The sequence below is a fragment of the Brachyhypopomus gauderio genome, chromosome 2 (genome assembly GCF_052324685.1).
Source record: "Brachyhypopomus gauderio isolate BG-103 chromosome 2, BGAUD_0.2, whole genome shotgun sequence".
In the NCBI taxonomy this organism is placed as follows: domain Eukaryota; kingdom Metazoa; phylum Chordata; class Actinopteri; order Gymnotiformes; family Hypopomidae; genus Brachyhypopomus; species Brachyhypopomus gauderio.
Genome location: NC_135212.1, coordinates 41,652,226 through 41,672,878, shown reverse-complemented (window position 1 = coordinate 41,672,878; position 20,653 = coordinate 41,652,226). Strand labels below are relative to the sequence as shown.

The 20,653-nt window shown below is 43.9% G+C and overlaps 1 protein-coding gene across 1 annotated transcript; it reads right to left on the bottom strand.

Moving 5' to 3' along the window:
* Nucleotides 1-182: 182 nt before the first annotated feature.
* LOC143508693 (G2/M phase-specific E3 ubiquitin-protein ligase-like) lies at nt 183-5,684 on the bottom strand. Its single transcript, XM_076997354.1, has 10 exons — nt 5,573-5,684; nt 4,685-4,818; nt 4,148-4,336; nt 2,660-2,730; nt 2,370-2,471; nt 1,929-2,239; nt 1,631-1,809; nt 1,250-1,419; nt 527-741; nt 183-418 (listed from the first exon to the last, which is right to left on the bottom strand). The coding sequence occupies exons 1-10, from the start codon at nt 5,682-5,684 to the stop codon at nt 183-185; spliced, it is 1,719 nt and encodes a 572-aa protein (XP_076853469.1).
* Between the last annotated feature and the right edge of the window lie 14,969 nt (nt 5,685-20,653).

The following is a 20,653-nucleotide window of genomic DNA, read 5'->3' as shown; positions in this document are numbered from 1 at the left end:
AAAACATGTCCAGCATTTCAACTTGCCTATACTGTAAGTTATTTAGCTCTGAGAACCAAAATGTTTACAAAAACAGTAAAGTAGCTTTTCGCTTCAATGTGTTGCAAAAGTAGCTTACGGTGAAAGTATGCCAACAGCATCTGAACTAGACTGGACGGGAATCGGTAACTGGCCTTTGAGATTTAATAACAGCCGAATCCTGGAGCATTTTGGATCCCAAAGTCCATGTTTGCCTTAAAAATTCTGTATGATTCCAAAAACGGCAGCTTCAGTGTATTTGCACAGGTGTTTGCAACTGGAAAAGGTGAATCACTTAAAAACTCGAGGCGTGGAGGTGGTATTATGCCTGCTGGAGGAAGTGCTGCCAGACCTGTAGCAAACATCAACAGATCTTCCAGAGATACAGCTGTCATTTTTTCTGAAAGAGGAAAGTAAACATTGTAGTTGTTGAATTTTGCATTGAGAAAAATCAATTTCCTTATTTCTGTTTTCTTTTTTAAACAACACACAAACTGTCCATGCAAACCTTCAGAATCAAGGAGATAATCTGCCCAAAAGCCTAGTGTTTTGCTCTCCTTTTGACGCCTATTGCTTCCTGCTGGGCTGAGATCTGGTCTGAACATGGTCTCCAAGTCTGAAGCAGTCAGGGCCTTGGCAGAGAAGCACAATACTGGGGACAGAACACTGGAATGCTGCTGCAATGCAGGGGGGAAACCAAGACTTGCCAGTCCATCTTTGAATCTGTTAAGGATAAATGCACAAGTGTTATAAGTGATTTAAAGCATAGAAATGAACTAGTCCATATCCATCAACATGTGTAAATGCCAATGAGTTTGAGTTTAATATATTTGGACAAATGTAAAATTAATAGTGTCATACATCAAGTAAAGCTCAGGTGTTTATGTAGGACCACTCATACACAAAACCATTCACAGTGATCATTAGTAAAAGCAAAAGAGACAGATAATTATGATTTAAGCATTTAAAAAAAATGTTTTCACACTGTTTGTCAAACAGGATATTTTTTTAAAGTAGTTACTCTCTTTAAAAGTAATCATGTATCATGAATAATGATTCTAAAGAACTTTTAGAGTTCTGTTGAACCCTATTATACATTTCTTAGTGGATGATAAACATGGTGAAACAAGGTTGGCAAGTATCGATATATTCATATTCAGTAATGAGCTTAGAACCGCGGATTCGTTTTTAAATATGTTCAGACATTAATGGCAGACAGGTTATTACTTACCGTTGAATGCCACCATGGTTTCTGTCAATGATGTACCATCTGAGATACTCCTCCACAAAAGCTTGCTTCTCACATGCCTTCACACTTCTGAGGCATCCAGCAGTTTGGAACATGGTACTGTTTTGCAAAATTACATTTTGCAGAGATTCCTCTGATTCTGCTTCCAGGACCTTATAGAACAAGCAGTTTATTGTAAGGAAAACTACCAAAATATCAATTTGACAACATTTTAATGAAAACAAATATAGGTGAGAGAGAGGTTGAAATATGCCCTTTCAAAAACAGAAATAATTCACTCAACCATAATCTTTATTTGAATGTCAAAATAATCTCCACTTGTCCTACAGTGAATCTGTTCCCTGAGCCTAGGTCATTTCCTACCTGTTGCAGAACTTTCCCTATCTCCTCATCTTTCACATCTTCTACAGTGGCGCTGAAACTTGGATTCCCTATCATGTGGTTGACCAGGTTCTTTGAGAGAAAATGTGGTGCTGGTCCACCGTGTACAATGGATACAGCAATCATCTTTCCTGCTAAAAAATACTCATCTTCCCTGGCAGCTGTTATACAGAGCACAGAATTATTGTGGTTAATTACTACTTAAATCTGCCTATGATAAAAATGAGATGTTTCCGTTTTTAGTTGTACAACCCCTTCACTATACCTAAAAAAGACTCACCTCTTGAATTGTACACAAGATAACGGTTTTCTGAGGGTCCATCAAAAATGGGTCGATTTCTCAGATGGCTTGTGAGAAGTGTGAGGAATTCGCGCCTTGGGCCACCTGTATCCAACCCTTCTTCAAAGCAGCCAGCATCATCATTAAACCTGATGAACATGTCGTTGTTGTCAGAGTACGTGTTGCGTTGAAATCCGCGAACAGCTCCATCCCAAACATCTGACCGACATATATTGAACCTGCTGATCTTCTTGTGGTCAATTGCCAGTGCCAGATGCGCAATAATTTCATGTGCCTGCACATTTGCTTCTCTAGAAAAAAAAATCATTATTTTAAGCACAGTGTATGTACTTCTTTACTGACTGATCAAACTTTGCATAATGTAATTATGTGCAGGAATAGATGCTGGTTAACTGAATACAAAATGTCTAAATTACTAACACAGGTTCTTCTGTAGACAGGTCTTTCTCTTTGTCTTGAGTAAGATCTTCAACATCGTCTTCGCTGTCAATCACAATGGGTTCAAACAGGTTGGTGTAGTTTCTGCAGACAGAAAATGTGCACACAGTATAGATGACGACAAAAATACATAAGCATGCAGTTCCAGCTTTTCTAGCACCAAACATTGAATTTATGACACAAGTCAAATATAAAAGATTCACAGTAAATATTTTTATAATAATTATCATTTTGTCTCATCCCCTGTAATAATTACAGGAGATACAACACACCTGCAACAGGAGCTCTGGACAGTGAGACATTCACTGGTACCTGGATCATTTCTGTTATCCAAATCTAGAACCTGAAAACGCAAAAATGAAAAAATTGTGTTTGACCAGTTTAGAACTATTTTAATATCCTAACAGTTTAAAGGATTGAGAGGAAAATCTGTGGATTGTGGTGCGAAATGAATGTCAGTTCAAAATAGCTGTAAACACTACAAATATTAGCACCTGTTGTTCTTCATCAAGATCCCCAACACCATTCCTTAGAGGGCAAAGAAAAGCACATATCATTGCATATTATGAAAATGTGCAGTCTTGGAATTAATTATGAAACTGCCCTGTTTTCTTCAATGTCCTGTTTATTTTATTGCCCTGTAACTCCTCTGTGCATTATGTGACTAAAACAAACAGACAAAAACCATGGAATGCCTAAAAGCACTGTTGTTGGCAGTATAATGCCATAGCTATTGAAGTAAAGTGATTTTGGTCATTCTCGCAAAGATTTTGTAGAAAATTAATAGATACAAGTTTTCAAAGTAAACTCTTATTAGCTATTTTTGTTGTTATTGTATTTGCCTAAACAAAAGTACCTCTACTTGTACCAGACAGTAAAATGAACAAGACACTGAAGAAAGCAAGGGTGATCTAATAATTATTTCCATGCCTGGATATTTGACACTTCAAAAACAAACAAGCATCCAGAAAATAAACAAGCAATACAAGCACTTTATAGGACATGTTCCATTAACCACATACAGGACAAATAACCAAACTACATGTCTTTAATACATACTGTATGCAAATACAGTAAAGGCTAAAATACTTTTGGTACACATACACACATCATGCTATGATATATTCTTAAAATATAACTTACTCTGTTTCTGCCACTTGTTGTAAAGGACTGCTTTCATCCAGAGGTTCCCATGGCTGAAGTAAAGACACAATGCATTTCACATAAAACATTTACATAGTTCTATGGAGTTGAGGTAAAAGATAAAATGGTGCTTGTGATGGCTGAACAACCAAAAAAAAAAAAAAGGACAGACCAATTACATTTTAAATTGAACTTACCAGTGTATCAGCAACATCAAACTCTGGTTTTTTTTTTTAAAACAATCTCTGGGTCAGAGTCAGACAAGTCTGACAAATTTCCAACTGCAAAACATAGAAAAAAAAACTAACTTAATTTCTACTAAGTGATAATACTATATTTGTTAACCGATGTTACATCCGAATGCATAAACACAACATTTGTAAAAACTCATGACAATGCTAGTGATGCTTACTTGCACAACTTCAAAATTTATATTTGTTGAAGTTTAGGCAATGTGTGCCAAACTCCACACACAAACAAAAAAGGTGAAGCAGCTTACCTTCTTCAAAGTCCCTTTTCAAGCAGATGAAAACAGTAATCCTTTGATATGGCTTGCCAACTTCAGCCTTATAAGTACCAAGTGTAAAAGGTCTTTGTGTCCCAGGGATATTAATGACCTCTGTCCCATCTGGATACAGAAGAAGGAAAGGCCCATCTTTTACATCTTTGTTGAAGTCCTTCATTTTTTTAACAGCCTGACTAAGCAGAGTTGTGGAAGAGATGTCTGGGTCAGTTGTAAGGGAAACAGTTTTTCCTCGTAGTGGCCTTAGACCACCCTTCTGAATGACCATCAAGCCAACATTTATCTGAAAGAAAAAAGATATGAAAGACTGAGCAATGTTTAAAAATAATTGTCAAACGTTCTTTTTGTTTTTAATTATTGTGTTACATGCTGCAATAGCAACCAAATGGACCAACTATTTACTAATATCAGTCAAAGCAGAATGATGGAAACCTTGGATACAAACAGTTCATAATAAGGGTTGGTAATTTATTCATCAATAGCCAATTTACTATTTTGACTGATCATGAATTGACAATTATCTATTACTGGTTATCAAGTATTCTGCATAGCTTTGTTACGCTGAACTTTCTTCATACTAGACCACTAGATAAAAGCTACGTGTTTTCAGTCGGAGCCATGATGAACCTACCCGAACTTTTATTTTTCCATTGTGCTTTAACCGCTTTCTCCCTAGAGAATACTTCTGCCGCTCCTCGTTTTTCTTCTGTTGATATTCTCGGAAAGTACTGAAGGCTGGAGTCGGGCAGGGTGGAATAGCCGACGCTAAAGTCAAGGGAAAAAATTACGCACATCAGAGATGCATAGTCCTATAGACGACATGCCATACTAATCAAAGCAACACAGATTTCAACAGACATTTATATTTGACCTATAAATACTGCTATATTACAGTAATCCCTCGTGAATCCAGGGGATTATGTTGCAGAACCACTCGCGATAACCGAAAAGCCGCAAAGTAGAAACGGTAGACTACGGGATTTTATTTTAAGTATTTATACACCATTTTAAGGCTTTATAAACACTTGCTCACACTTTTACGCTGCATAAACCTTTCCGATTCCCTTAATAACCATTCCTACACTGTTCTGTGCATGTATTGTTCCTTTAAACTTACTGCACAGCAACTAGTCGATTGTTGTTTACAATCCCATGTAGGCGAGTAGCGTCTCAGGCGGGTGATACTGATTCTTGTTATCGAGAGTAAACACTGTATGCACTGTAATATGTTGTCGTTTCTAACATTCTTTTATTGTTAATATTTGAAGCGAAAAAGGAGCGAAAATCCGCGAAATATATTTACCATTAATATATATATTTTTTTAACTCGCGGAGCAACAAAAGGTGAAGCATGAAGTGGCGAGGGATTACTGTACGGAGACCTAGGTAGACTACACCTTTAATTCAGCATTTACCAGGCCCATTTAAATGACAACGGACACGGTGTGGACACCGCTATGGTTAGCACGTTACTACATCCATAAGACAAATAACCCATTCTTCATGTTTATGAACTTACTTGAAGGCTGTGGAGTACCTCCGACACCTATATCTTGAATCCTCTTGCCACAGCTGCTGCAAAAGTTCGGTGATAGCTCAACCAGCTCTTTCCCGCAGTTCGGGCAATACATGGCGATTTGACCGGCTTGAGCGCGAATGCCATAACTTCCGGCTGAAAAGCCAAAAGTGGCGTCGTCCAATCAGCGATTTCGCAGGTTTTCCCACTGGGACCTACCTTTTCCAGTTTGTTAATGTCGTTGTGTTTTTGTTAATGTCGTTGTGTTTTAGTAATTTGTAATTGTGCTTAGTTAATGTCGTTGTGTTTTTGTAATTTGTAATTGTGCTTAGTTAATGTCATTGTGTTTTTGTTAATGTCGTTGTGTTTTTGTAATTTGTAATTTTGCTTAGTTAATGTCATTGTGTTTTTGTTAATGTCGTTGTGTTTTTGTCATTTGTAATTATGCTTAGTTAATATCGTTGTGGTTTGCACTTCACGGCCACCGTAGTTTAATATACACTGCTCAAAAAAATAAAGGGAACACTTAAACAACACAATATAACTCCAAGTCAATCACACTTCTGTGAAACCAACCTGTTCAGTTAGGAAGCAACACTGATTGTGAATCAATTTCACCTGCTGTTGTGCAAATGGAATAGACAACAGGTAGAAATGAGAGGCAATTAGCAAGACCCCCCATAAAGGAGTGGTTCTGCAGGTGGGGACCACAGACCACTTCTCAGTACCTATGCTTTCTGGCTGATGTTTTGGTCACTTTTGAATGTTGGTGGTCCTTTCACACTCGTGGTAGCATGAGATGGACTCTACAACCCACACAAGTGGCTCGGGTAGTGCAGCTCATCCAGGATGGCACATCAATGCGAGCTGTGGCAAGAAGGTTTGCTGTGTCTGTCAGCGTAGTGTCCAGAGGCTGGAGGCGCTACCAGGAGACAGGCCAGTACACCAGGAGACGTGGAGGAGGCCATAGGAGTGCAACAACCCAGCAGTAGGACCGCTACCTCCACCTTTGTGCAATAAGGAACAGGAGGAGCACTGCCAGAGCCCTGCAAAATGACCTCCAGCAGGCCACAAATGTGCATGTGTCTGCACAAACGGTTAGAAACCGTCTCCATGAGGATGGTATGAGGGCCCGACGTCCACAGATGGGGGTTGTGCTCACAGCCTAACACCGTGCAGGACGCTTGGCATTTGCCAGAGAACACCAGGATTGGCAAATTCGCCACTGGCGCCTTGTGCTCTTCACAGATGAAAGCAGGTTCACACTGAGCACATGTGACAGACGTGACAGAGTCTGGACACGCCGTGGAGAGCGATCTGCTGCCTGCAACATTCTTCAGCATGACCGGTTTGGCAGTGGGTCAGTAATGGTGTGGGGTGGCATTTCTTTGGAGGGCCGCACAGCCCTCCATGTGCTCACCAGAGGAGGCCTGACTGCCATTAAGTACCGAGATGAGATCCTCAGACCCCTTGTGAGACCATATGCTGGTGCGGTTGGCCCTGGGTTCCTCCTAATGCAGGACAATGCTAGACCTCATGTGGCTGGAGTGTGTCAGCAGTTCCTGCAAGATGAAGGCATTGAAGCTATGGACTGGCCCGCCCATTCCCCAGACCTGAATGTAAATGTAAATGTGCCGTATTTGTCAATTGTGATTTTTACACCGCAATCGAAATTTGTCCTCCGCTTTTAACCCATCTGTGCAGTTAAAATACACACACACACACCAGTGATTACTAGGGGGCTGTGGATCACACGTGCCCAGAGCGGTGGGCAGCCCTAGCCCGGCGCCCGGGGAGCAGTTGGGGTTAGGTGCCTTGCTCAAGGGCACCTCAGTCATAGCCTCAGGTCTGGGAATCGAACCCACGACCCTCCGGTCACAAGACCAGTTCCCTACCACCAGGCCATGACTGCCCTTTTCCGATTGAGCACATCCGATTGAGCACATCTGGGACATCATGTCTCGCTCCATCCACCAACGTCACGTTGCACCACAGACTGTCCAGGAGTTAGCGGATGCTTTAGTCCAGGTCTGAGAGGAGATCCCTCAGGAGACCATCCGCCACCTCATCAGGAGCATGCCCAGGCGTTGTAGGGAGGTCATACAGGCACGTGGAGGCCACACACAATACTGAGCCTCATTTTGACTTGTTTTAAGGACATTAATATTGTGTGTGGCTCCAAACCCAGGCCTTCATTGGTTAATAAATTTGATTTCTGTAATGGAATGTCACGCCACTAGGTGGCACACTAGAGTTAGATTGTTCATGATGTACCGAGCTAGGAAAAAGCTAGAATAAAGTCAGTTCATGCACGGAGATCCACGCTGGTGTTACTGTCTGGTTCTTATAAATATATACTTACCCACACAACATTATACATGGTGTCAGAAGTTGGTGACAAGTATCCAACAGAAGATAGAGTTGACAGAGAAACAGAAGAAAAAAAAAGTTTTTTTTAATCTCGTCAGTGACTACACCTGTAGCGAAGTAAGCTAGCTCACGGAGAAGCAAGTAGCTAACTCGTTTACTCGCGGTGAGAGAAGGGAGGAACGAGGAAGATGGATCAAATCTTTTCGATACCACCTCCGGGCAGTTTTAACTTCGATGAGCCAAACAGTTGGACTCAGTGGATAAGACGCTTCGAGCGGTTCCGAATAGCATCGGGGTTATCAGAGAAAAGTGAGGAATACCAGATCAACTCGCTGCTCTACTTAATGGGGGAGAAAAGTGACGACGTGATGAACTCATTACAGTTGGAGGAAGCCAAAAGTAAGGAATACGACGAAGTGTGCAAAGCTTTAGGTGAGCATTTTATTGGCAAACACAATGTTATTTATGAGAGAGCCAGATTTAATAGCAGATATCAACAACCTGGCGAAAGCATAGAAAATTTTATTACCGATGTGTACAGGCTAGCCGAGCATTGCCAATATGGCGCGCTGCGTGAAGAGATGATAAGAGATCGGATCGTAGTTGGAATTAGAGATGCCAAATTGTCAGAAAGACTACAATTAGATTCAAAGCTCACACTGGAAAATACAGTAACACAAGTCAAACAAAACGAAGAAGTAAAAAAACAACAGCCATTAATCCGATGTGAAAAAACGGAAATGAGGGAAGGCAATGTGGACGCTATAGTAGGGAGAAAACCCGCAAAACCTAAAATGGCGAAACAAACACAAAGCAACGCGACGCAGAGAACAGGAACGTGTAAAAGATGCGGACACAGTCCTCAACATCCATGGAAACAATGTCCAGCTAGAGAAGCAGAGTGCCGAAAATGCAAAAAGAAGGGCCATTATGCTGCAGTCTGTAGGACAGGGCGAGTTGAGGCCATAGAAGAAGTGAATGACCCTGCAGAAAGTGCGTTCTTGGGAGCAATAGAGACGGATCAGAAGGATGTCTGGAGAGATGACATAGAAATGAATGGAGAACTGATCAACTTTAAGTTGGACACAGGGGCAGCTGTCAGTGCCATACCAGACTCCATGTACTGCAAAACAAGAGATGGTAAATTGCAGAAGGCACAGAGGAGGATCTGTGGTCCCAACAACCTGCCATTGACCGTGCTGGGCACATTCAGAGCCTCCCTGAAAAAGCGCAAAAAGAAAACAGAACAGGAAGTTTTTGTAGTTAAGGATTTAGTGATGCCACTACTAGGGCTTCCAGCCATACAGAGCTTACCTCTGTTGCAGCAGATAGCTGCAGTGCAAGCACCAGATGAGAAATTCAAACAGATGTTCCCAAAAGTATTCTCTGGCTTAGGGAAGCTGCAGGGTAGCTATAAGATAGAATTAGCTGAGGGAGCGGTGCCATATGCCTTGTCAGCTCCTAGACGTGTAGCCTTGCCCCTAATGGACAAAGTGAAATCGGAGCTCCAGAGAATGGAAGACATGGGCGTGATCAGACAGATCCAAGAACCAACAGAGTGGTGTGCAGGAATGGTGGTTGTACCCAAGCCCAGTGGAAACATCCGGATCTGCGTTGACCTGACGAGGCTCAATGAGAGTGTGCGTCGAGAGAGACACCTACTCCCTGCTGTGGATGAGACTCTGGCAAAACTAGATGGAGCCATCGTTTTCTCAAAACTGGATGCCACATCAGGGTTTTGGCAAATTCCCCTACATGAGGAGTCAGAGCCCTTGAAAACCTTCATTACGCCATTCGGGAGGTATTGTTTCAGGAGACTCCCATTCGGGATATCTTCTGCACCGGAACATTTTCAGCTCAGAATGTCCCAGATTGTTGCCGGCACACCAGGAACACTCTGCCATGCCGATGATATATTGGTGTTTGGCAAAGTGTGATGGGGTCAGAGACTTGACCCATCACCTGGACTGTGTGTATGTATATGTATGGGTATGCAGATTAATAGCTCACCGGATGTCCTATGTTCTCAGGGGGGGGAGGACCGTCTTCCAGGGCTTCCCTGGTGCTGGCCGGTAGAGCCCACGGTCGGCAGTAGAGGGGGGGAGACGGGTCCTACTGATCCTGTAGGAGGAGGACAAGGGAAAGACAGGAAATCATAACCATGCAGGATGTGATTAACAAACAATGGTGTATTATCATGTTCATGTGTATTGTATAGATGTTCCAACAGGCGGCACGTGTGGTCCCGCTCCAAGATGTTGGTTTAGTCTAACAAGGTTGGGGGCGGGGCTACTCGTTTAAAAGGCCGAACAGAAGCTCTATCGAAAGAACGACCTTCCTGGAGGGGTAGCGAGTGTGCCCCGACATGTCGCCAGAGCCATTTATTGCATGAGGTTTTACTATTGTTTTATCTGATCCGAGGGACTATGTTCACGTCTGTTGCACTGATTAAAATCTGGGTGAAGTTTACTTCGGAGTCCGGCCTGATCTTTTCGGGGAGAACCCTGGTCTCTCAGAGTGTGAACCGTGGAGTCGCGCCTACCCCAAGGCACATCCCCACAAATGGTGGCAGCGGAGAAGTCTTGTAAGTTTGTAGAAGTAAGGCACAGGAGACGGCTTGTACAAGTAACAAATTCAAGACAAACCCGTTATTGAAAGGATGGCTCCAAAGAGACCCCCCGTCGTGCACAGCACAGACCAAAGTGACCCAAGGACGGAGGAGGACGATATGTCGAGTCGACAAGTGGAGATAACGCCAAGCGACTCGGGCAAAGACATTGAGCACGTATGCAGTATGCTACAAAGTTTTATCACGGAGCAGAGGGCTAAAGATGAGCACATGCGAAGTGAAACAGCAAAAAATGAACAACGGTGGCGCACAATGCAGCATCAGTTCAATTTAATACAAGAAGAAGTGCAAAGAAGGCACACGGAAAGCGGATATGAAGCCGGGGAAGGTGGTGAGTTGTATGAAGCGACACAGTCCCAAATTCTCCGGAGTTCTTATACCGCCGGTGGAAGACGGAAAGGCGTTTCAGAATCCCCGCACCAGCATCAACCCTGCACGAGCGCGATATGGCCAACTCCTAGAATGCCAATGCTCAAAGATACTGACGATATAGAACATTTTATGACGACGTTCGAGCGGATGGCTCAGGTAGCTAAATGGCCGATAGGAAGCTGGGCCATACACCTAGTCCCACTGTTAGACGGCAAGGCCCGAGCAGCCTACGTCGCCATGGACGCCGACGACACAGGCGACTATAGTAAAATCAAACAGGCAATCCTACAGAAGTACGAGATAAACAAGGAGACCTACCGCCAAAGGTTTAGAGATTGTACGGTCCAGGATGACGAAACTCCGAGGGAACTATTCACCAGGCTTAAGTCGCTATATGAAAAGTGGATGATGCCAAATGAAAAAACTAAAGGAGAGATCGGAGAAACGATTATCTTGGAACAATACCTGAGCATGGTGAGTACCGAGTTAAGACGCTGGATTGTCGAGAGAAGCCCATCGTCGGCCGAAGAGGCGGTGGAAATGGCGGAAGCATTCGCGGCGGCGAGACTGGCCGACGGAGAGTTCAAGTTGGGGAATCCCAACAAACAACGTTACCGCGTTGAGCCAGGTAGGCCTGAAGGTATGGCTAGGGGTGGTCCAAATGGGCAAAATAGTAAGGCTGCTGCGCAAAGGCATTGGCGTGATACTAATAGGAAACCAGAGAGGGATAGAAACGCGATTGTAAACCGTGCGGACAGAGTTTTTAAATGTTTCAATTGCAACCAACTCGGACATAAGATAAACGTATGCCCGTTATTGCAGAGTTCAGCTCGGTTGTGTTATTCCCCTAGAAGAGAGCATAGCTTTAAACCGGTAGCGGATACGAAGGAGAGTCTGGTGGATGTAAAAATAAACAACAAAACGGTTAAAGCCCTGATAGATACAGGCGCTAGTCAGACATTAGTTTCGGCGAAATGTGTGCCAAACCTTCACGTAAAACAAGAGCTTAAGCTCAGAGTGAAATGTATACATGGGGAGGAACAAACCTACCCGACAGCGGCGGTTGACATTGAAATAAATGGGCAAATGTACCGATTGAATGTCGGCATCCTAGATCAAATTCCGTATACTGTGGTTCTGGGGAGAGACTTACCAATTCTGATAGACTTATTAACATCGAGTCAAAAAACGGCAGAAGCGTTTGCGGTTACCAGAAGCCAAGCAAAACAAAATGAGGCAGATAGTATTAAGTTAATGCAGGAAATGCCATTTAATATAGTTCCTAAAATTAAGAAGTCTCGCAGGGAACGAAGATATGATAAAGTGAAGGGCACAGTCGTTTCAGAACCGTTAACAGTTCCAGAAACTAATGCAGGAGAACTACCAGGGAATATAAGGGAACTTCAAATGCAGGATGTGTCTCTTAAACCCCTATATCTGAAATGTAATCAGGGGAACACTCTGGGTAAGAACGAGCTCCAGTTTAAATTGAGAGATAACATTTTGTACAGAGTAAAGGGTGAGGTGGAGCAGTTGGTGGTACCCACATGCATGAGACAAACAGTGCTTAAAATGGCACATTCTGAGCCATGGGCAGGCCACTTAGGACAGGCTAAGACACTGTCTAGAATTGCAAGCCGGTTTTTTTGGCCTAGGGTACATTTGGATGTGGCAGAGTGGTGTAGAACATGTCCAGAGTGTCAGTTATCAGCACCTCAGCAGAGTGCGGATAGAGTTCCTATGATTAACATGCCCATCATAGAGGAACCATTTGCTCGCATAGCCATGGATGTGGTCGGACCCCTGCCGAGAAGTCGGGGGGGGAACCGGTACATTTTGGTGGTTTGTGATTACGCAACACGGTATCCTGAATGTTTTGCACTCAGGAAAGTTAAAACGCGCCAAATAGTTAACGCATTGATCCAGTTAATATCTAGGGTGGGTATCCCAAGAGAGGTCTTGACAGACCAGGGAACAAATTTTACATCTAAATTGCTCAGAGAGGTTTTTACGCTATTAGGAATTAAGGGTATAACGACCACCCCATACCATCCTCAGACCGACGGGCTCGTTGAGCGCTTTAATAAAACACTTAAAAGCATGCTCAAGAAGTTTGTTTCAGAGACGGGTGCAGATTGGGACCAGTGGTTGCCATATCTCCTCTTTGCCTATAGAGAGGTTCCCCAAGCCTCTACAGGATTTTCACCATTTCAGCTTTTATATTCTAGAGAAGTGAGGGGCCCAATGGATGTCCTAAAAGAAGCTTGGGAAGGACAAGATGGAGAGCGGAAGATCAATGTGCTCTCACATGTGCTTAAGATGAGAGACAAGATGGCTCAGCTGACAGAGATGGCCAGAGACAACATGGAGGGAGCTCAGCAACACCAAAAACAGTGGTATGATATGGTCGCAAAAGACAGAGAATTGCAACCAGGCAATAAAGCACTTGTTCTTCTCCCCACATCTGACACAGGTCTGTTGGCTAAATGGCAGGGACCATACGAAGTACTACAGAAGATAGGTAAGACTACGTATGAACTACTTCTCCCTGACAGGAAGAAATCAAGACAAACCTTCCATATTAACATGCTAAGAGCGTGGCGAGAGGGCCAGCTGAATCCAGCAGAACAGTTATGGGTGAGAGCAGTTGGAGAGGAGGAAGAGCGTGAAGAACAGTATTTTCCTAGTATAGGAGAGACCAGTACCCCTCTTGATCTGTCACACCTCAATACTCAACAACAAGAAGAGCTTAGGAGCATAATTCCACCAAACCTCTTTAAAGACGAGCCGGGCAGAACAAGCATCATGCAACATAACATCCGTTTGCTGAAACCGGATCCACTCAGACAGACGAACTGCAGAGTGCCAGCACGCCTGATTCCAGACTTGATGAGGGAAGTACAAAGTATGCTAGAGCTGGGGGTGATAGAACCGTCAAAGAGTGAGTGGTGTAGCCCTGTGGTGCTGGTGCCCAAGAAAGACGGGGGCCTGCGATTTTGCGTAGATCTCTCTAAGCTCAACGCCGTGTCTGCTTTCGATCCGTACCCTATGCCAAGGGCAGATGAGCTGGTTGAAAGACTAGGAAGAGCAAAATTTCTTACAACACTGGACTTGTGCAAGGGATACTGGCAAGTGCCACTCAGCGATACAGCCCGTGAACTGACTGCCTTTCGAGTGCCGTCTGGTCTGTACCACTTCGTGGTGATGCCATTCGGTCTACATGGGGCGGGCGCTACATTTCAACGCCTCATGGACGAAGTGCTGAAGGGCACTGAAGGGTTTGCGGCTGCCTACATTGATGATGTGGTAATATATAGTACTAGCTGGGATGAACATGTGCAACATATGCAAGTGGTCCTACAGAAGATTGCTGAGGCAGGTCTGACGGTCAATCCATCTAAGTGCTGTTTAGCAAAAGACTCTGTTTCATACCTGGGTTATATCCTAGGAGGTGGTGTAATACGTCCACAGGTTGACAAGGTGGAGGCGGTCAGGAGAACACCGGTTCCAACCACAAAGAGGCGGGTGAGATCATTTCTAGGTCTGGTTGGCTGGTACCGGAGATTCATTCCGGACTTCTCCAATAGAGCGGCGCCACTGACTAATTTGACCAAAAAGGACAAGCCTCAAAAGGTAAAATGGACAGAAGAATGTGATGTTGCCTTTAATGATCTTAAACAGTGTCTGTGTGCAGAGCCAGTTCTGTGTAGCCCAGACTTCGAGAAGCAGTTCGTGGTCCAGACAGATGCGTCGGGTCATGGCCTGGGGGCAGTGCTGCTTCAAGGGGATGCTGATGCACGGAGACCAATTCTGTTCATTAGTAGGAAGCTGTTTCCGAGGGAGATGAACTACTCAACAGTGGAGAAGGAGGCTCTAGCCGTGAAGTGGGCCCTTGATTCTCTGAAATACTATCTGATGGGGTCTGATTTCATCTTAGAGACTGATCATCGTGCACTGCAGTGGATGCAGAGGATGAAAGACACCAATGCACGGATTACCCGTTGGTATTTGTCTTTACAACCTTTTAAGTTTCAGGTGCGGTACCGGAAGGGAACTCAAAATGTGCCTGCGGACTTCCTCTCACGTCCCTCTACCGAGTGACTAGCTGAAGGGGGGGGGGGGTGTGTGATGGGGTCAGAGACTTGACCCATCACCTGGACTGTGTGTATGTATATGTATGGGTATGCAGATTAATAGCTCACCGGATGTCCTATGTTCTCAGGGGGGGGAGGACCGTCTTCCAGGGCTTCCCTGGTGCTGGCCGGTAGAGCCCACGGTCGGCAGTAGAGGGGGGGAGACGGGTCCTACTGATCCTGTAGGAGGAGGACAAGGGAAAGACAGGAAATCATAACCATGCAGGATGTGATTAACAAACAATGGTGTATTATCATGTTCATGTGTATTGTATAGATGTTCCAACAGGCGGCACGTGTGGTCCCGCTCCAAGATGTTGGTTTAGTCTAACAAGGTTGGGGGCGGGGCTACTCGTTTAAAAGGCCGAACAGAAGCTCTATCGAAAGAACGACCTTCCTGGAGGGGTAGCGAGTGTGCCCCGACATGTCGCCAGAGCCATTTATTGCATGAGGTTTTACTATTGTTTTATCTGATCCGAGGGACTATGTTCACGTCTGTTGCACTGATTAAAATCTGGGTGAAGTTTACTTTGGAGTCCGGCCTGATCTTTTCGGGGAGAACCCTGGTCTCTCAGAGTGTGAACCGTGGAGTCGCGCCTACCCCAAGGCACATCCCCACACAAAGATCAAGCTGAGCATGACAACAGACTGTGTGAAGTTCTCAGGAAGCTAGAGGATGCAGGTCTGACCTTAAATGAAAAATGCAAGTTCAGCGTGAGGGAAGTGAAATTCCTAGGGCATAAAGTAAGCGACAACGGGATCGAGGCTGACCCAAACAAAATCAAAGCTATTCTTAACATGCCCGAACCAGAGAACATCGAAGGAGTGAGACGCTTCATGGGGACGGTGAACTACGTCTGCAAGTTTTCTCCTCACCTTCCCAATCTCACAAAGCCCCTGAGGGACCTGCTGCGTAATGACAGTGTGTGGACCTGGGACGCGCAGCAAAAGACAGCTTTCGAGGATGTGAAGAAAGAGCTTAGCTCTCCAGCTGTCCTGGCCCAATACAGCTCAAAAAGAGAAACACTGGTGTCAGCTGATGCATCATCATATGGCTTGGGAGGGGTCCTGATGCAGCGACAGCCAGATGGAGAATTCAGACCAGTGGTGTACATATCCAGAAGCCTGACACCCACAGAGACTCGATACGCTCAAATCGAGAAAGAGGCTCTCGCAGTGACCTGGGCGTGCGAACGCCTGAGCGCCTATCTCCTGGGATTAGACTTCATGGTGCGTACAGATCACAAACCACTCATATCACTGTTAGGTAGCCGACCACTAGATGACTTACCTCCACGCATAATCAGATTCAGACTGAGAATGATGAGATTCAAGTACAAGATCATTCATGTACCAGGGAAACAGTTGGTAGCTGCAGACGCGCTGTCACGAGCACCACTGGGACCAGAAAGCAACACAGAAAGTGACAGCCTGGAAAGAGAGTGTCAGGTGTACATTGACTACATCGTGGAACACTTACCTGCAACAAAAACAAAACTGGAGGAAATCAAAAACGTACAGAACACAGATGCAACCATGAAACAACTCAGAGCATACACAGACAAAGGGTGGCCTCTGCACAGACAAGCAGTTCCAGAGAACCTGCTCCAGTATTGGCCGTACTGGACTGACATCCATGTGGCTACTGGCCTTCTCCTAAAGGGGGAAAGAATCGTTATTCCAGCGCCAATGCAAAGGGACATGCTAGAGAGAATCCACCACGGACACCAGGGCATGACGAAGTGCTTCGCAAGAGCACAACAGTCCATATGGTGGCCAGGCCTAACGAGAGACATCAAAGAGGTCGTGGAGAGATGTGAGGTATGTAGCCAGTACTCCAGCTATCACACAGAGCCACTACTCACAACCCCTTTACCCGCAAGGCCATGGCAAAGAGTGGCAGCGGACCTCTTTCAGTGGGGGAAGAGCCACTACCTGGTAGTAGTTGACTACTTCTCCAGATAGATTGAAGTAGCCAACCTGCCAACGCTTACAACAGCGACCACAGTAGAGAGACTCAAAGTCATCTTCGCAAGATTCGGCATCCCTGAGGTGCTAGTGACAGATAACGGGCCTCAGTTTGCCTCTTCAGAGTTTTCAGCATTTGCTCAGGAATTTGACTTCGAACATGTGACGAGCAGCCACAGGTATCCGCAAAGTAATGGTGAAGCAGAGAGAGCGGTGAGAACAGTGAAGCAGATATTGATCAAGAACCAAGACCATCAAAAAGCTCTCCTGGCTTACAGAACAACCCCATTAGCTCATGGAGCCTCACCAGCAGAACTCCTGATGGGGAGACGATTACGATCGACAGTTCCAGTCCTTCCGCAGACTCTCAGACCAAAGTGGCCAGATCTCCAAGGCTTTAAAAAGAAAGATGCAAGACTGAAAGAGAATCAAAAGAAAGCATATGGAGCAAGACACCGAGCAAGAGAGCTGCCGACATTTGAACCAGGACAGAGAGTGTGGATCCGTTCAGCAAAGACCACCAGGACAGTCCAGTCACCATCTACGACTCCAAGGTCGTACTACGTGGAGACAGAGATGGGCACACTGAGAAGAAACCGAGCTCAGCTCACTGCTCTTCCAGAACCAAACCAGCCTGTTCCAGAGCCAGAGCAGCCCAGCTCTAATGTAACTGTGACCAGATCAGGGCGAGTCTCCCGTCCACCGGAAAGACTGAACTGGTAACACTTAGTATAGTGGCCTGCTGTGAACAGGACAGAATAAACTCCTACAGCAGCGCCCGAAGGGTCAGGCAGTCTACCCTGCCCTTCTAGTCTAGAGACAATTTAGATTGTTATCATTAACCATACTCCTTATTGTCTAAATTAATGTTATGAGTAGAGTTAATGTGAAGAACTAAAAGGGATATGGTAAATAGCTAAAAGGGGGGGATGTAATGGAATGTCACGCCACTAGGTGGCACACTAGAGTTAGATTGTTCATGATGTACCGAGCTAGGAAAAAGCTAGAATAAAGTCAGTTCATGCACGGAGATCCACGCTGGTGTTACTGTCTGGTTCTTATAAATATATACTTACCCACACAACATTATACAATTTCCATTGATGATTTTTGTGTGATTTTGTTGTCAGCACATTCAACTTTGTACAGAACAAAGTATTCAATGAGAATATTTCATTCATTCTGATCTAGGATGTGTTATTTGAGTGTTCCCTTTATTTGAGCAGTGTATATTTATTTATTTATTTATTTATTTATATTTATATTATATACTTGCTGAGCTAAGCTATTCATAGTACCTACTAGGATTGGGCAGGATGATGACAGTGGCGGTTTTCACTAAGATCATACAGAGGGGAAAAGCCACAATGACGACTGAGTGTTAGTTGTGAGTCAAGCGAGCTGGTTTCAAAGAAAAACACAACAGCTACAGATTGGCAACATTTTGGATTTGTTTCAAATAAAAATGAGAGACCATTGGAGCACGCCCCCATGATTCTAATTCGATAATATGATTGGTTGATAAAACTGCCAATCTATAATAAAAGCTCTCAATGTAAAAGGCAAGGGTATGCGACAGATAAACAGAAGTTCCTGGGGGAGGGCCTTTCTCTCTTTTACCTAGAAACAACGGTGTGAAATATTCTGATTGGTTGATTTTTTATTTCAGCACTGTTTTTTTCCAGCACAAGTACGAAAAAAAAAAAAAAAATCAATTTTAAAATCAATTAACCTTCAGTGAAGGCGTTGAAGTCACTGATGGTTCGCCAATGGTATAGTGTTAATTCACCACATATTACCATTATATTACCTGTTTTCTTTCTTCCTCCACTTTTCTCCTTTTTCTACCCTGGGCACCAGAGCACTTCTGCCTTTTTGACATATTTACGGGGAGATGTCACTCACTCTGTGGTGAATAACGAGGTGAACAGTAACGAGGTGGGGGGGGGGGGGTGATAGGTGTTGTGTGTTGTTATTATAAGAATTATTAATTTGACTAATATTGTGGCGCCGGTGAAGAAGGAGACTCACTCAAGAAGCTCATCTTTGCAAGAAATACTCTTTATTGAACATCAAGAGTAATAACTGCTTTATTACTTACTTCCCTCAGGTGCTTTGGTGGCAGTCATGCCATATCACTGCACACATTTAACCTTGATGGTGAATTTTACTTTCCCCAACAAAACGTCCCCAAAGCATTCCCACATTTCCATAAATGAACTAACACAAAGATGCACAAAGAATTGCCATGTTAAGGAACATTAACAAACATAAATCTCCCACCCTGTACATTTCCCAGCATCCTCCACTAGTCGGTGGCGGAGCTCATAGGTCCATATTCCCAGCGCCGTCACAATATTATTAAACAATGAAATTATGAATATGTGGACTTTGCTTGTTTTCACATTTATTTAGAGCAATTGAACGCATTTAACCAATAACAGCGCTGCCTCACTCTCGTTTATGTCTGTGGCGGTGAAGTATTGCTCAGTTGTTTGTGGCAGAAATAGAGAACTAATGGAGCTCAATGAGGTAAGTGCATCCAAAGTTCTTCAGATTCACGTATTCGGCTAATTATTTATAGTTATGGGAAATAATCAATGCGCTACACGGAAAGTTTGATGTGTTGCGTTACGTAACGGTGGTTGCGTTATAACGCAGGGTAATTATAGCTAGTTATCTAGCTTGTTGGTAGTGGTTAGCTAAGAGCTTTGGTTGGTATGAGCTGCTCTCATATCAAGAGTTTGAAGTGTACTGATTAACATTAGAGGTGTCAATTCCAGGTTCATAGATTAAAAGTCCTCACCAGGATTTTGCTCAAGCTTGCTAGATTTTCTAATTAGCAATCCAGGTAAAATTAGTGGAATCAACACAATCCAGGAAGCCTGAGCAAAATCCTGGTGAGGACTTTTAATCTATAAACCTGGAATTGACACCTCTCATTAACATTATCTTTTAAGTATGTGTTTCCCTGAAGTAGTAACGTTCATTTGTCAGAATGGTTGTACGATAGAAAATAGTTAATTTTGGGGCATAAAGACTATCAGGATCTTGCTGCTTCTAGTTATCGTAACTAGCTACAGGCTGTAAAATGGGCAATACATTTCTAAGTATCATAGTAAATGGTATGCTATTGGCAGTTAATGTTTTAAATGCATAAAAAAACAAAGGCATAGCAGAGTGTTCCAGAAGTTGTTCATGCCGCCATTTTATACATGTTTATTCATTCTTGTTAAACCCTTTATTTTCTTTCTACGATTGGCAGCATGGTGGGAATGCGTAGGATGCAAGAAAGTGTACAAATAATATTCGTGTTTTCCTTGTGCTTGTAGGGAAATGCAGATGTTATCAGGTCCGCAAGGCACCTGTTGACCTTGTTGACCTCGCAGTCAGGAAGTGCAGCTGACCCTAGTCAAGATAATGTCAGGTCTTTTATATATTTTAATGTAGTGAGCTAAATATTTTGTCTTAACAGTTATACAAGAGTACTGTGTGCTACAATACAAATAATATGTGGTCAAATTTGTGAATATCGATGCTTTTTAATGGTTTTATGTCCTTTAGGCAGCAGTTCAGTTCAGGGTGAGAGAGCAGCTGTTCAAACGGAGATGG

Bases quoted from the DNA above. Each gene is read 5' to 3' on its own strand.
- LOC143508693 (XM_076997354.1), bottom strand. From the start codon at position 5,684: ATGTATTGCCCGAACTGCGGGAAAGAGCTGGTTGAGCTATCACCGAAC. The intron at 1,810-1,928 runs GTGAGTCTTTTT...TCTGTATAACAG, and splicing joins TCTTGTGTACAATTCAAGAG to CTGCCAGGGAAGATGAGTAT. The intron at 419-526 runs GTTTGCATGGAC...TTCCTCTTTCAG, and splicing joins TTATCTCCTTGATTCTGAAG to AAAAAATGACAGCTGTATCT.